Source organism: Pongo abelii, chromosome 13, assembly GCF_028885655.2.
Source record: "Pongo abelii isolate AG06213 chromosome 13, NHGRI_mPonAbe1-v2.0_pri, whole genome shotgun sequence".
Lineage (NCBI taxonomy): Eukaryota > Metazoa > Chordata > Mammalia > Primates > Hominidae > Pongo > Pongo abelii.
Genome location: NC_071998.2, coordinates 66,744,997 through 66,758,610, shown reverse-complemented (window position 1 = coordinate 66,758,610; position 13,614 = coordinate 66,744,997). Strand labels below are relative to the sequence as shown.

Sequence of the window (13,614 nt, the reverse complement as noted above, 5' to 3'; positions counted from 1 at the left end):
ACGGTGGCTCACGCCTGTAATCCCAGCACTTTGAAAGGCCAGGGTGGGTGGATCACCTGAGGTCAGGAGTTCAAGACCAGCCTGGCCAACGTGGTGAAACCCCATCTCTACTAAAAATACAAAAAATTAGCTGGGCATGGTGACGGATGCATGTAATCCCAGCTACTTGGGAGGCTGAGGCAGGAGAATTGCTTGAACCTGGGAGGTGGAGGTTGCAGTGAGTTGAGATGGCGCCATTGCCTGGGCAACAAGAGTGAAACTCCATCTCAAAAAAAAAAAAAAAAAGATAAATGTTACTGTTAAAACCTATTTTTGGCCTGGCGCTGTGGCTCATGCCTGTAATCCCAGCACTTTGGGAGGCCATGGTGGGCGGATCATGAGGTCAGGAGTTCGAGACCAGCCTGGCCAACATGGTGAAACCCTATCTCTACAAAAGATAGAAAAAAAAATAAAGCCAGGTGCGGTGGCATGCGCCTGTAATCCCAGCTACTCAGGAGGCTGAGGCAGGATGATTGCTTGAACCTGGGAGGCAGAGATTGCAGTGAGCTGAGATCGCGCCATTGCACTCCAGCCTGGGCAACAGGGCAAGACTCAGTCTCAAAAAAAAAAAAAAACCACTTTTTTTATCATGAACATATACTATATTTGAAAAAGCAGGGGCCACTAAATGCTAACTTATAAATAACTCTGAATATCTGGATGCTGTGTCATTGCAGGTTATGTTCCTGTTATAAATCTTATTGCTGTTCTAGGATGGGTCACACCCAAAAGGGTGATTTCTCAGAAACAGCAATAAAGCTTCCCAAGATAAACTGGATATTATATGTTCCTCAGACTCTGTGTCTTCTGTTGTTAGCTTTCTTTTGTGTGTGTGTGTAAACACAAAGATGAGGGATTCCACTATAATCAGATCACCCTACGCATAACAGGAGGGCATATGCTTGCAATTCTGTAGTCTGCAATATTCCTAGGCCATGCTGGTAGCTTTCCTACTGCTCAAGAAATACAGACTACCTTGACTGCTGCATGTCTGCGTAGTATCCCACTGCTCCATGAAAATGGTTCTACCCAGACTCGGAGGTAAAAAACATTGAGTGGTCAGCTAACTGGAGTAAAGCAAAATGCATCTCTTTCTTCCTTGTTTTAATGCGTTGTCAATTCCTGGAACACTCAAAGAATCCAAGAGAGAGTTGAAAAAGGTAATGATTAAATAAATAAGGCAATAATAATGACAACCAGTTCAATCCTACCACTGAGGAAGCAATGACTGACTCTGGTAAGCAAATCTCTTTCACCTTTGCTTTATTGTAACACTTGGCTGAGTTTGCTGGCGTGGAGCTCGGTTGATAGGGGAGGAGGACTGGGAGTTTCCAAACCTGCCTTCTCACCTGGGTTCTCTTACTCTGACCGTTTGCTACCCTTTGTCCACTCTCTGCTTGACAAAATCCTTCAAGAGCTAGTGACCATCAAGCCTTTTCTCAAATACCCAGCTGGGGATGAAGTTGGAAAACATTATGCTAAGTCAAAAAGTCTGTCACAAAAAAACATGTTTTGTCTTTTTCATTTTGTATGTTTTGTTTTTGTTTTCAGAGACAGGGTCTTGCTATGTTGCTCAGGCTGACCTTGAACTCCTGGGCTCAAGCAATTCTCCAGCCTTGGGCTCCTGATAGCTGGGACTAGAGGTGTGCACCATGGCCACCATGCTTGGCTCAAAGACCACATTTTATGTAATCCCATTTATAGGAAATGTCCAAGAATAGAAAATCTATAGGGACAGAAAGTAGACTAGTGGTTGCTTAGGGCTGGGGGAAATGAAAAAAGTAGGAATAACAGCTAAAAGCGTATAGGGTTTCTTTCTAGGTTGATGACAATGTTCTGAAATTGATTGTGGTAATGATTGCATAACTCTGGGAATATACTAAAAACCGTGAATTATACACTTTTAGGGGTGAATTGTATGGTATGTGAATTACATCTCAATAAAGTTGTGATTTAAAAAATACTCAATTGTACAAGAAGGCAGCACTGAGTGATAGTTAAGCACATGGACTTCAATGCCAGAGAGGTTTGGGTTCAAATTCTGGCCACACCATGTATTTGATGTGTAAAATTGAGCCTGCTATTCTTTTCCTCATCGGTCAAATGAGGGAAAATAATAGTAAGTGGATAAGAGAATTCTTGTGAGAATTAATGGGATCAAACATTTAAAGCCCTTAGCACAATACCTGGACATTGCAAGCATTCAAAAAATAGTGATTTAAAATGTTTTATTTTCTCTTGGAATCTCTTAGCCCTTTGTATATTAAGGCCCTGAGAAGTATGACGTTGACTGATGTAAACTTCCCTTAGTGGATTGTAAGCGTTTTGCAGACTTGGACTTCCTGGAGTTGGTCTTAACTTAGCTTTCCATATCAATGTCAATATCAACATCAATATCAATATCAATTGTTGGTAGAAGAATAGACTCCACTGAGCTACACATATACAATACAATATATTGATATTGTATCAGTATCAATTTTTACACCTAGTTGCTGCTAAATCTGTGTTGTTGAGCCGAATATGCTTGGCTTTCTACACTAGATTGGATGCTTTTTGAGGGTAAATACCTTATATTTATACTCTATATTTATACTCATAACTTATATTTATACTCTATAGAGTCTATCTCAGTAATGAAAACAAATAGGTCACTAGGAAATAGGTGCCAGTTTTGCTTTTTTGCTTTTTTTTTTTTTTTTTGAGATGGAGTTTCGCTCTTGTTGCCCAGGCTGGAATATAATGGCGTGATCTCAGCTCACCGCAACCTCCACATCCCGAGTTCAAACGAGTCTCCTGCTTCAGCCTCCTGAGTAGCTGGGATTACAGGCATATGACACCATTCCCGGCTAATTTTGTATTTTTAGTAGAGACGGAGTTTCTCCATGTTGGTTAGCCTGGTCTTGAACTCCTGACTTCAGGTGATACTCCCGCTTGGCCTCCCAAAATGCTGTGGTTACAGGCGTGAGCCACCATGCCCAGCCAGGAAATAGGCGTTGTTGTATCAAATTCTTTTAATAACAGGGCAAATGAAAATTCTAACTCCTTAAAGTAGACACTGTCAGTTACTTCCACACATTTATTTCCTGCCTCCCTCTCTCCATTCTTCCTGGCTGTCAGAGTCCTGAGTTGCTTGGATGTTCAGGCATGAATCTTGTTCAGCCTAAACCACTCCTATATTTCCATTCTTTTTGCCAGGGATTGATTTAGGGAGGTATCAGTGATGCATTCTTGCGACTGAGATTAGAATAAAAGTCTGAGGAAATTTTCTTTTCTTCAAGAAAAGGATAAACAAGGGGAAACATCCCCTTTCCTGGCCCTTTAGTGGCTGCATGGGGTGACCGTGTCTGGAGCTGAGGCACATAATGTGGGCTCAGCAGCGGTGCCAGTCAGAGAGGATGAGCTAAGGAAGGTACAAGAGCAAAACAGAAAAACCAGACTTTGTGATGACCTTGTTGGCCGCTCAAGTGACCGATACTGGACTTGCAACATTTTTGTTCTGTGAGATAATAAACCCTGTTATGTCTCAGTCATTTTACTTGGCATTTCTGTTGCTTATTGCTGAAAGTTTCTTGCTGTACTCTTGCATTTGCTATTCCTCACTTTCTTCCTAGGTAAATTCTGGAGGTGGGACTATTGGTAGGAAGAGTAAAGCAACTACAAACCAGGGGACCAAGGAAACCAGGAGGAATCAATAAATAACTAACCAGGTGTTATTTATTATCTATAATTCATGCCTCACCTATTTAAACCTTTAGAAGAGGTTCACATCACAGCCTTACTTTTGTAATGGAGGAAAAAAAAACATGACATCAGTTGATCATTAATATAAGGTGGGAAAATAACTTTTTTTTTTTTAAAAAAAGACAGGGTCCTGCTTTGTCATCCAGGCTGGAGTACAGTGGCGCAATCACAGCTCACTGCAATCTCCTGGGCTCAAGGAATCCTCCCGCCTCAGCCTCCCAAGTAGCTGGGACTACAGCACCCACTGGCTAATTTTTAAATATTTTGTAGGTGGAGTCTTGCTATGTTGCCTAGGCTGGTCTCAAATTCCTAGCAATCCTTCTGCCTTAGCCTCCCGAAGTGCTGGGATTACAGGTGTGAGCCACCACGCCGAGCCCCTGAACATATTTTTCATAAAAGTAAAAATATATACATAAAATAGTCACAAAGGAGAAGTGGGCATCTGGCCTCATGTAAGTTTTGGCTGCTGTGGCCCACACCCATGTCAGTCAACAGAGGACATTTATGTGGGCGCTCATAGAGCGGAGAAGAGTTTTTTGGTGAATAAGAAAGAATTGCTCCCAAAGTACCATAGGAGAGTGATTACAAGCAGGAAGTAAAATTAAAAAGGAAACTTACTCCGGGCACTTGGAGTAGCACCTGCCTTCATGGAGGAAGAGAGGGTGGCCTGGCTGCATCTGGCATTTTTTGCAAAGATCGGCTCCAGAGCAGATGGCACAGGCCTCCGTACAGTTCTCGCAGCTCCCGCTCCTTATGGAAGGCCATGTGCCTTGGGGACAGGAGGAAACACAGGCCTGAGCCAGAAGATATGCACCTAGAAATTCAGGGAAGAGGGAAGATAGGAATAGTCATCATGTGGTTTTCCATGCAGAGACATGGCTTTTTTAACCTTTCCAAAGACCAGAGTATCCAGGCACTTATTTCAGGCTTACCAAAATATTTGCTAGTGGTGCTAAGTCCTCCAGGATGAGTTACATTTCTAGAAGGCAATTGACAGCAAGAGGCTTTTGCCTGTTTCTTTCCTTTCCTACAGATATTAGGTATAGGTCATGATGGGGCTTCCCTTTGCCCAGTTGATCAGTCTTATTAACACACTCTCTATGTCTTCCTGGTGTAAGGCAGCTGTACATGCACAGCTTGATGGAATCTATTAATACTCTGCTTCCCCAAAGCCCATCTTGTTAGGACACTAACATAGTTGCAACTCTTTTTTTTTTTTTTTTGAGAAGGAGTCTTGCTCTGTCTCCCAGGCTGGAGTGCACTGGTGTGATCTTGGCTCACTGCAACCTCCGCCTCCCGGGTTCAAGCGATTCTCCTACTTCAGCCTTCCGAGCAGCTGGGACTACAGGTGTGCACCACCACACCTGGCTAATTTTTGTATTTTTAGTAGACACGGGGTTTCACCATGTTGGACAGGTGGGACTCAAACCCTGACCTCAGGTAATCTGCCCGCTTCGGCCTCCTAAAGTGCTGGGATTACAGGCTTGGCCCAGAGTTACAACTCTTCCACCCAACTCTCCCTTTAACAGAGGATCCATCTATTTTTTAATCGAAAAACAACAGATACTCATTAAGAAAACCAATTTTCAAATCACTCTCACACCCAAAATTCCAGGAAAATGCTTTAGCTTTTTGAGTGTAACCTTTTATATTTTATATGATTATAATCGTGGCTTGCCTATTATTGTAAATTTTTCTGCTTTTGCATCAGATTCCACTATTAACGTTGTACATTCCAACATGGACTTTATAATGATCATGTAAACATGTAAACGTTCTTTTTTTTTTTTTTTTGAGGCAGCGTCTTGCTCTGTCATCCAGGTTGAAGTGCACACTGCAAACTCTACCTCCCAGGTTCAAGTGATCTCATATCTCAGCCTCCCACGTAGCCTGGGATTACAGGCATGTGCCAACACATGTGGCTAATTTTTGTATTTTTAGTAGAGACGGGGATTTGCCATGTTGGCCAGGCTGGCCTCCAATTCCTGGCCTCAAGTGATCCTCCTGCTTCAGCCTCCCAAAGTGTTGGGATTATAGGCATGAGCCATCATGCCCAGCCCACTTAAACATTCTTTATGTCAGTGTACCATTTAAGTAAAATATTCCCCTAATTCAGGGAAGTTATGATATTTGTGATTTTTGTTTTTATAGATGAAGCAATTGATAAGTTATCAAGCTGTTATGTTGCTGCTCTTATTCCTTCCTCCCTCCCTCTTCATCATGCCTTTAGATTAAGAAACTTTTTTCTTTTTTAAGACAGGCTCTTGCTCTTTCACCCAGGCTGGAGCACAGTGGCATGATCATGGTTCACTGCAGCCTTGACCTCCTGGGGCCAAGCAATGCTTTCATTTCAGCCTCCCAAGTAGCTGGAACTACAGGGACATGCCACCATGCCCAGCTAATTTTTAAAATTTTTATAGAGATGGGGACTCACTATGTTGCCCAGGCTGATCTCAAACTCCTGGGCTCAAGAAATCCTCCTGCCTCAGCCTCTCAAAATGTGGGATTACAGGTGTGAACCACTGTACCCAACCACTTCTTTGTATTGTCCTTTGAAAGCCAGTTTTTATTATTGGTCAATGTTTGGGTCCCTGTGTGTCTCCCGAGTAGCCACTGTAATAGGAACATGTGATGGGAGTAGATCAAGGCCTTACAGACCTCCTTACACCAAGATGCCACTACATATGAGTTTCAATGACTTGGCTTGACTGCTGCCATCTTCTGTCACGTAACACACTAACCTTTGGGACATGAAGTGCACAGAGTTGCAGATCCATTGCAGGTATTACAAGAAGAATGACAAGGCTGGGATTTTCTCAAAATATCTATATGAGAAAGAAACAACAGTTCAGGCTTCTCCTTTGAACAGGCACATAGGATTCCAGTACTGAAAAAGATCTCATGGGTTACCTAGTCTCTTTTCCTGCCCCAAATGGAATCCTTTTGATTGTACATGAGCTGATTGTTGGCACTGGCTCATTGCCATCGTGTAGACTTCATTTATTTTTTTTTCTCTTACTCCGTTTGCAATTGATTATCAAGAAAGATACCACACGAATGTGTGGTACCACAAGGAATGTGGTATTCTACAAGATAGCCTCAAATACTGTGGGGATATCTGAACAAATAATTACTTCTTTTGTGTGTTAAAAATGGGAGTGAGTTTGTATTTGTGTGTATGCACTTGTGAGTGAGTTTATGAGTCAAAGGTAATCACTTCTATTGCCAAGATTGTTGGATGACCTTTTCTTTTCTTTTTTTGAGACAGAGTCTCGCTCTGTAGCCCAGGCTGGAGTATAGTGGTGTGATCTTGGCTCACTGCCACCTCTGCCTCCTAGGCTGAAGTGATTCTCCTGCCTCAGTCTCCCAAGTAGCTGGAATTACAGGTGCGCACTACCATGCCCAGCTAATTTTTGTATTTTTAGCAGAGACAGGGTTTTGCCATGTTGACCAGGCTGGTCTTGAACTCCTGACCTCAGGTGATCCACCCGCCTCAGCCTCCCAAAGTGCTGGGATTACAGGTGTGAGCCACCGCGCCTGGCTGGATGACCATTTCTCTTCACTCCAAGGTGATAATTGAGAATTCATTGTACCTCTTGTGGAGGAAACTCTTTTCTTTCTTTTTTTTTTTTTTCTGTTTTTGTTCTTTGAAAATCAGATTTTATTATTGGTCAATGTTTGGGTCACTGTGTTCTTCAGAGTAGCTACTGTGCTATGCAACCTAAATTTGTCTCATCTTAAGTTTGTCCCAAATCATTGTTAAACATCAAAATTATCCCCTACTCACAAGCTTTCTGGTTGGTCGGGCTATAAGTAGGTTGTCCCAGGTTAATATACCATTAACCAGGGAAACATTGGAAGTGTTCCCTTCTCCCTTTCCCTCCAACAGCATTTGATGGGCAGGCTTTCCCAGGAAGTCACCTCAGCAACTCCATGGGACAATTTCAAAGACAGAACAGCTTCAAGACATCACTCAATCAATACATATTGAGACCTTGACTAGAGCTCAGGGATTGCTCAGTAATCAGCATGGCTCACACAGGAAAACATTAGAAAACGAAGTTCTAGCTCAGAATGTGGGATTTCAATGACCCTGACCCTCAATCAATGTTGACATCTTACCATTTTCCTTCATTACCTCCTCCCTCCCTTTCTCCCTTCCTTCCTCTCTCGCCTTTCATCTTCTTTCTTCTCATCCTAATAGTCAGCCAGGTATAGATGGCTCTCTAGTCACACCTGCCTTCAGATCCCAGCTATGCCGCCGAAGGGTAGGGTAACCATGGATACAGTAATTGAACTCTCAGAGTCCTACTTTCCTTGTCTCTAAAATGAGAGAAAATAATTCTGCCCTTATAGAATTGTTGTGAAGACTAAATGAGACAATACGTGTCAAGTGCTTAACATAGTGGTGCAGTAAATGGTCGTTCCTTCAGCTTCCTGTTGATTCTCTCCTGCCACCATTCCACTCCATTTCTGAGGCTTGTTCTCCTCCCCTCTTCCTTCCCTCTGGTTTCATACCTGGGTGGCCTGCTCAGCTTCTATGATGACAGTCATGGATACAAAGCTGATGAGCCTTGCCATAGATGAAACTAGATTCAAATACAGATGATAGAAAGATACATACATAGGATGGATAGACACAGATATGCGGGTAGATGCAAATACAGGTGGAGATGGAGATGGAGATATAAATGATTAGGCTGCCAGGCTGGGTAGCTGGTTTTTTCCTAGCTTGGAGAGAAAAATTTACCCTGGCTTTCTTTTATTTTTTGAGACAGAGTCTCACTCCATCGCCCAGGCTGGAGCGCAGTGGTGCAATCTTGGCTCACTGCAACCTTCACCTCCCAGGTTCAAGCGATTCTCTGGTCTCAGCCTCCCTAGTAGCTGGGATTACAGGCGTCTGCCACCAAGCCTGGCTAATTTTTGTATTTTTAGTAAAGATGGGGTTTCACCATGTTGCCCAGTCTGGTCTTGAACTCCTGACCTCAGGTGATCCACCTGCCTTGGTCTCCCAAATTGCTGGGATTACAGGTGTGAGCCACTGTAGCCAGGCCCCTGGTTTTCCAATATACTAATTAAAGCTGATGATCGACTGGTGTATTCTCTCTGGGGCATCTGCTAAGGGCTGAATTTAGCCTTGTGCAGAGCCACCTTAGCCACAGGACTGTCACAAAGGTGTTCCGCATGCCTCTCAAAGTAACCGATTCTGTCCCCGAAGGCTTTTTAAACCTGCAGTATCACTCAGCCCCAAAGAGAAGGCAGCTGAAAGGCGAGCAACAATCCTGTTGCTAATAGTCAAATGCTCACTGAATGGCTGAGAGCAGTTGTTCAAAGAATAATAAGGCAACAATATTAATCAGACAGTGAACACCTTGCAAATCTTCAAAGTTCTACATCCAGGCTTCAGGCTGATTTTCCTTTGATGTTATCATGTATATACTAAAATATATTTATAAAGACATGAGTTTTCATCAATTTTCTCATATTTGTATAAGTTTTAATGTCTATATCTACAAATATGCACATATTTATAATTACATGTATCTCACATTCTGGCAATTTGGTATTTTACTGCATACACCTGGTATAAAATTCTGTACTGTCAGCCAAGCACGGTGGCTTATGTCTGTAATCGCAGCAATTTGGGAGGCTAAGGTGGGAGGATAGCTCGAAGCCAAGAGTTTGAGACCAGCCTGGACAACATAGTGAAACCTTGTCTCTTAAAAAATAATAACAAATAAAAATAAAATAAAATTCTGTAATGTCTTCATATGTCCACCAGAGGGAGATCTGTACAAGCAGTTAATTTAGCAATTAGGCCTGGGCAGGGCATAAAGTCCTCCCCAGCAAGAGTTCTTTATCATAAAAGATTGGGGACTTAATCTCAACAAGTAAATTTTAACCATGATCATAGTTTCTCTTTTTCAAACTTTGGAAATTCTAGACTGGACAGGACCGCAAAAAAAAAAAAAAAGAACCACTTTGACCCGAAAGTGCAGTGTCCATTCTTCAGAAATGACTGTAGCTAAACTATATAAAGCAAGAGGTTCATTTATTCTATTTATTTTTTATTTAATACATAATTCACACATGGTGCAAAATGGAGAAAAGGCATGTACTGTGATGTCTCCCTCCCAATCCCTTCTCCACCCTTTTTCATACAAGCTGTATCTATTCACATGGTTTATCACCTTGCTTGTAAAGTAAACAAGCAATATATTTGGAGATCATTCTTTATCAGTACAGAAAGAACCTCTTCCTTTTGGTGGCTCCATAGTATTCTATTGTATGAATACATCGACTTTATTTCTCTCATCTCCTACTGGTAACCACTTAGTTTTTTCCATTCTTTGTGATTTCAAACAATGCTGCGATGGCTGGGAAGGCAGAGGTGCTTCCTTAGCCTATTAAAGTTCTGCAAGGACAGAGGGTTTTCTTGATAGCCTCTGCCAGCCATGACCATCTAGCACGTCACGAATGTCCTTATCTGTTACAGAAATCTCCACTGCGGAACTTCTCACAGTCTTCCCTCTGAGTGCCCACTGATGTGTTGTGTCTATGGCCCCCTCCTCTCTCCATCTTTTTCTAATGACCTCTGCATCTCTGCACCCCGTTTGCATCTGGCCTCCCAGCTTCTTTGGGTGATTTCTCCACGGAGACCATCTCCAGAGACAGTCTCTGCTGCTGTGATTGTCTCCTCCCTATTTCCCTGTTACCTCTTTTGATTTGAACTTTCCACCTTCGTCGCTCCTGCAGCAGGCTCTTCACCACAGATAGGTTTGCAGTGGGCACAGCTTCTTTTTTATTAAAAAAAAAAGTGTTTAGTTTTTTTTTTAATGCAAAAAGGATAACGAAGATAAACTTCACCTATAATCCCACCACCCAGAAATGTCTGCTGTGTATACTGTGGTACATGGATGTCTCATCTTCATATTGGGTGTGTGAGTATAATTACATCTATGTATATGTGTGTCATCATTTATAGCTTCTGTATACATAAGACTGACCCTGAACACTGCATTTAACACTACAAATCTCGTAGGCATTTTCTCTTGTCATTAACATTCCTTGTAAACATCTTTTTTTTTTTTTTCCACGAGGAGTCTTGCTCTGTTTCCCAGGCCAGAGTGCAGTGGCGCCATCTCAGCTTGTTGCAGCCTCTGGCTCCCAGGTTCAAGCGATTCTCCTGCCTCAGCCTCCCAAGTAGCTGGGACTATAGGCAAGCACCACCATGCCTGGCTAATATTTTGTATTTTTAGTAGAGATGGGGTTTCACCATGTTGGCCAGGTTGGTCTCGAACTCCTGGCCTGAAGTGATCTGCCTGCCTTGGCCCCCCAAAGTGCTGGGATTATAGGCGTGAGCCACCGTGCCCAGCCGTAAACGTCATTTTCAATGGTTTGCATATTTATTTGTATGGACGGTAATTCAGTTAGCTTTTTTCTTTTGTTATATTTTTGAGATTGTTCCCTTCTCTTTTTAAAATCGTAAAGCTGCTCTCAACATCTTTGTGAGTATACATTCTTGGCTAAGTCAGGATTCTGCCTATTAGGTATCCCGACTTACCATTATCTGGTGCCTTTTTTCTGGGGCCATTTCCCTTAGACCCCTATTTATCTCTACACCCTCTCAAATGGCTTTCTTTCTTTTCTTTTTTTTTTTTTTTTGACAGAGTCGCGCTCTGTTGCCCAGGCTGGAGTGCAGTGGTGTGATCTCAGCTCACTGCAAGCTCCACTTCCCAGGTTCAAGTGATTCTAATGCCTCAGCCTCCCAAGTAGTTGAGACTACAGATGCGTGCCACCACACCTGGCTAGTTTTTGTATTTTTAGTAGACACAGGGTTTCACCATGTTGGCCAGGTTGGTCTTGAATCCTGGCCTCAACTGATCTGCCCACCTTGGCTTCCCAAAGTCCTGGGATTACAGGCGTGAGCCACTGCGCGTGGCCCCAAATATTGCTTTCTTTTGTGACTCAGGGAATGCCGCTTTGAAAGCAAACTAGTGTTTCAAGTGTTAAAACTGGACCAAGTCAAATAGGGAGTAGACTAGGCTTTATTGTGTCATATGTGTCCTGAGAGCTTTATATACATTTTCTCATTTAATTCTTAAAATGACTTTGTGTGAGGCAGTTTCATGTTTTCACTTTACAGACAAGGACACAGGCTCAGAGAGGATGAGTAACTCGCTGAAGTTCACACAGCTAGCAAAACACAGAGCCGGGATTTGAATTCATGTGTGCCGCGCCCTAAAGCCTGCATCTGCTAGAGGGTGTAGACATAGGCTTTAGAATTTTTCAGTAATAAATTTGAATTCTCAAGTAATTTGATGGAAGTCAAAATAATGGTGTGCTGGTAAGACAGGTCTCTAGAAAAATGAAAAATCAAAAACCTGATTTGTAGTGTTTCCAATTTCTGTGGTGTAAATACTCCCACCATAGCTAATTTCAAGCTGTCAATGGTTTCACAATCCACTTCCAGAACTCCTGAGTGTATAACGATCCAGGCAAGCTGATACAGATGCTTCCTTTGTCCTACTGGCCAAACAGTTAATTACTTACCCAGTGCCATGTGTTTTTTTGCACTCTGTGTTCTGGTAGGTTAAATAACTAAAAATGGTGTACTCATTTCTAAGTGAGACAGCTGTACACATCTATAAAGTCTCTCTAAAAATCAGATTTCCATGGCATCTTTGAAGTTTTCTAAAGTTCAGTGACTATTAGGCAACATATCTCCCCACTACTGAAGTCGATTTTTTTTTTCACATGTGATTGGCTTTCAGTGTTTGTGACTAACTCTGGGATTTCAGTCTTTCCCCAAGGATAAGAATTAAGATCAAGAGACAGGCTAGTGATAAATTGTTAGGATGTGGTCACAGACACAAAGCTAATTCACCATGTCTGTGTTCTGTAGATTAGACTATCACCAGAATATGTAATTAGAACCTGCTATAACATGGTTTTAATCAATGTTGGAAATATGAGGTAAGATAAATGTGCAGAAATTACTCCTGCACTACTGGGGGAAACCATTTAAGAAAATCCAAATGGTTTAACAGCAGCAGAGGAAAGTGCTTCCATTCCCAAAAGTGGCTTCAGGAAACCAGCTGAAGCCATCATCTTCCTTCAAAGCCCGTGGTCTGCCATACCTGAACCTTTCCACCAAGGTTGTGTGGTGCTTGGGTCACTGCTGAAGCCATTTGCAGCCTGTCGAATATTATATATTTTTGTTTGTTTGTTTGTTGTTGTTGTTGTTGTTTTAGACAGAGTCTCTCTGTTACCCAGGCTGGTGTGCCGTGACACAATCTCAGCTCACTGCAACCTCTGCCTCCCAGGTTCAAGTGATTCTCAAACCTCAGCCTCCTGAGTAGCTGGGATTACAGGCACTGACCACCACGCCCGGCTAATTTTTTTTGTATTTTTAGTAGAGATGAGGTTTCACCATGTTGGCCAGGTTGGTCTCGAACTCCTGACCTCAAGAGATCCACCCACCTCGGCCTCCCAAAGTGCTGGGATTATAGGCATGAGCTACCATGTCCGGCCTTGAATATTGGTTTTATTCCTGCCATTTAGGGACACTAAATAATTGTCACAATATACTAGTGACCAGGAGAGAGGGTCTAGGGATGATCTATACATTTGTGCAGTGACTTTTTGGTGGCTGAAAAAACAGAGAGTCGAGCGCAATCTTTGATTACTTAGTCTTGGCTGGAAGATTTGTCAGGCATTGTCTGATAGGTGGAGGAATCTGCATCCTTGGACTAGGTAGGAGGTATTCCCACTTTGTTGGCAGTTGGCAAAGAATGGTGGCTCTCTCACTGTAGTCATTCTCATTCTGAT

At 42.5% G+C, this 13,614-nt stretch overlaps 1 protein-coding gene across 1 annotated transcript in view; it reads right to left on the bottom strand.

Moving 5' to 3' along the window:
- Positions 1-13,614, bottom strand: part of PCSK5 (proprotein convertase subtilisin/kexin type 5) — a 467,874-nt gene that overhangs the window by 44,603 nt on the left and 409,657 nt on the right. Inside the window, exons 28-30 of the mRNA XM_063714247.1 lie at positions 10,500-10,580; positions 6,525-6,608; positions 4,402-4,597 (exon numbers count right to left, since the gene is read on the bottom strand). Coding sequence (XP_063570317.1) covers positions 4,402-4,597; positions 6,525-6,608; positions 10,500-10,580 — 361 coding nt within the window. The remainder of the gene's footprint in view (positions 1-4,401; positions 4,598-6,524; positions 6,609-10,499; positions 10,581-13,614) is intronic.